Raw genomic sequence first — 2017 nt, forward strand, 5'->3', positions numbered from 1 at the left:
CTTGCTGTGTGCATGTGACAGAGGGAAGGATTGGAACTGATCGGTTTTCTGGTGGTAGGAAGCTTCTCTAGGAAGCTGGTTCCATGAGTAGGAGGGCAGAACTGAGTCATTATAAAGATAGGGTCAGCAGATGCTACTGTTTTGGAGGAGTTGGAGACTCTTAGGAGGCCTTTAGAGCTGTAGAAGTGACTTTGTTGAGTCATTCTTGGGGGAGTCAGTATCTTGAAAAAATTGATATGAGGGAAATGTCTGGAATTTGGTCTGGAGGGTCAACATCTTTGGGAGTTGATGTTTCTCAGGGATCACTATTTAGGAAGATGAGCGTCTATGTGTTAGTATCTGAGTGGTAAGTGTCTCTAGGGGCATCAGTATTGGGCAGGCAGTGTCTCCAGGTGGGGGGAAATTAGTCTGACTGGTGCCTGGGGTGAGGCAGTGGATCTTAGGGGAGACAAAACAGGAACGTGTTCACTTACACAGGCTTCCTGCTGGATCTTGGCAAGCAGGTGCTTGGCAGGCACCAGGAAGTCCAGTGTGTATCTCAGCGCATCCTCCCGATAAGTCCTCTCCACCACCTGGAACACTTGGCCCAACAGTGTGGGGGCTGTTGCCTCGAAAGGTGGGTAAAGGGCCGCTAGAGTACTCTGCACACAGTCCTCTACTGGCTCAGGCTCCTGGAAGAGACAAGATCAGACAGTGGATCCCTAGCACCCAAGCATGGTTCCTTAAAGGCTGGCGTTGTCCCCCAGGGGCCCCATCACGTACAAAGTGTGTGTAGAGAGGCAACATTCAGGAAATGCTGGCTGAATGAGATGGGAGTGGGGCTGGGCCAATCAGAGTGCACTCTGAGACCTTGGTTTTGGAGATCCGGGGAGACTTTCCTGTGAATGTCTTTTATCAGGGCTGAACTTGGTTCTTGTACATTGGGATAATTGCATAGGCCCTCTTTCTCAAGAAGAGATGGGCCCCTGGGCCATCAGGGAAGTCACAGGTGGCTGAGAGTTCTGCAGGGTGAAGCCTTTTGACACAGCCATTCTACTAGTCCCTCCTCACAGGGCCTGCCAACCAGAGTCATGTTGTCGTGAAGTCACTCAGTCGTGTCCGACTCTTTGTGACCCCATGGACTGTAGCCCACCAGGCTCCTCCATCCATGGAATTTTCTAGGCAAGAGTACTGGAGTGGGTTGCCATTTCCTTCTCCAGGGGATCTTCCCGACCCAGGGATTGAACCCAGGTCTCTTGCATTGCGGGCAGACGCTTTGCCGTCTGAGCTACCAGGGAATCACTACCAACCAGAGACTCCCTTCTTAAGTAGAGGTGCCACCACCCATGAGCAATCATATGCTAATGGTCATTGGGTGGGAAGAAGGACTGAAGGGCTATCTGTCTTGAGTCTTTCTAGCACCCCTCATCCTCTCCAGTGGCTCTCAAGGAATCACTCATTCCCTGAGTGTGCTGGATTAGGTTACAAAGACTTGGGTGGGGACAGCTGAAAGAAGGAAAAGTCACAAAAGGAACACGTAGGGAAGGGAGGAGGAGGCTTTGCTGGTATGTATTGGAGCTGAAATATTTTCTGATTTCTGTAAGGCCTAACAACCTCCATCCTGGGCCACTCAAAAGTTCTCAGCCCTGTTTCCTCTAGACTCACCTCCCTAAGTGAATCAGTTGGATATCTTTCTCCATCTCAGAACCTAAACAGCCACCCCTTAGGCTATTCCTTTACAAACTTACTTCTCTTTCAAGGTGGCTTTGAAATTCCTTTTATCAGATTTCTTTGCTGTAACTGGGCAAGGGTGATGCTCGAATTGAAGTGTTTACTTAGTTCTCTACTCTGCATTGCCCTCCCCACCCCCTACTCCGCCGGCTCTGCCCTGAGGATAAAACCGCATACTTTACTTTGAGTCCTTCCAGCCTGAGTGTTACAAGCCTATCCCGACAGTCAGAGAAGCGAGCCAGCCACTCCAGAGAGCGACAGTCAGTGCGTCAGCACCGAGACCCGGCCCCAAGGTGTGTGGGCGAGC

At 50.9% G+C, this 2017-nt stretch overlaps 2 protein-coding genes across 3 annotated transcripts in view; one reads left to right on the forward strand and one right to left on the reverse strand.

Annotated features, from left to right (window-relative positions):
- ARHGEF40 (Rho guanine nucleotide exchange factor (GEF) 40) overlaps positions 1 to 2017 on the reverse strand; it is a 22155-nt gene that overhangs the window by 18591 nt on the left and 1547 nt on the right. For both annotated transcript variants that reach the window (XM_010839416.1, XM_010839415.1), the window contains exon 2: positions 474 to 671. In XM_010839416.1, coding sequence (XP_010837718.1) covers positions 474 to 671 — 198 coding nt within the window. The remainder of the gene's footprint in view (positions 1 to 473; positions 672 to 2017) is intronic.
- The window catches only part of RNASE13 (ribonuclease, RNase A family, 13 (non-active)), a 49450-nt gene continuing 49359 nt past the window's right edge, over positions 1927 to 2017 (forward strand). Inside the window, exon 1 of the mRNA XM_010839413.1 lies at positions 1927 to 2003. The gene's annotated coding sequence lies outside the window, so the exon portion shown is untranslated. The remainder of the gene's footprint in view (positions 2004 to 2017) is intronic.

The sequence above is a fragment of the Bison bison genome, unplaced genomic scaffold (assembly GCF_000754665.1).
Source record: "Bison bison bison isolate TAMUID 2011002044 unplaced genomic scaffold, Bison_UMD1.0 scf7180017864117, whole genome shotgun sequence".
In the NCBI taxonomy this organism is placed as follows: domain Eukaryota; kingdom Metazoa; phylum Chordata; class Mammalia; order Artiodactyla; family Bovidae; genus Bison; species Bison bison.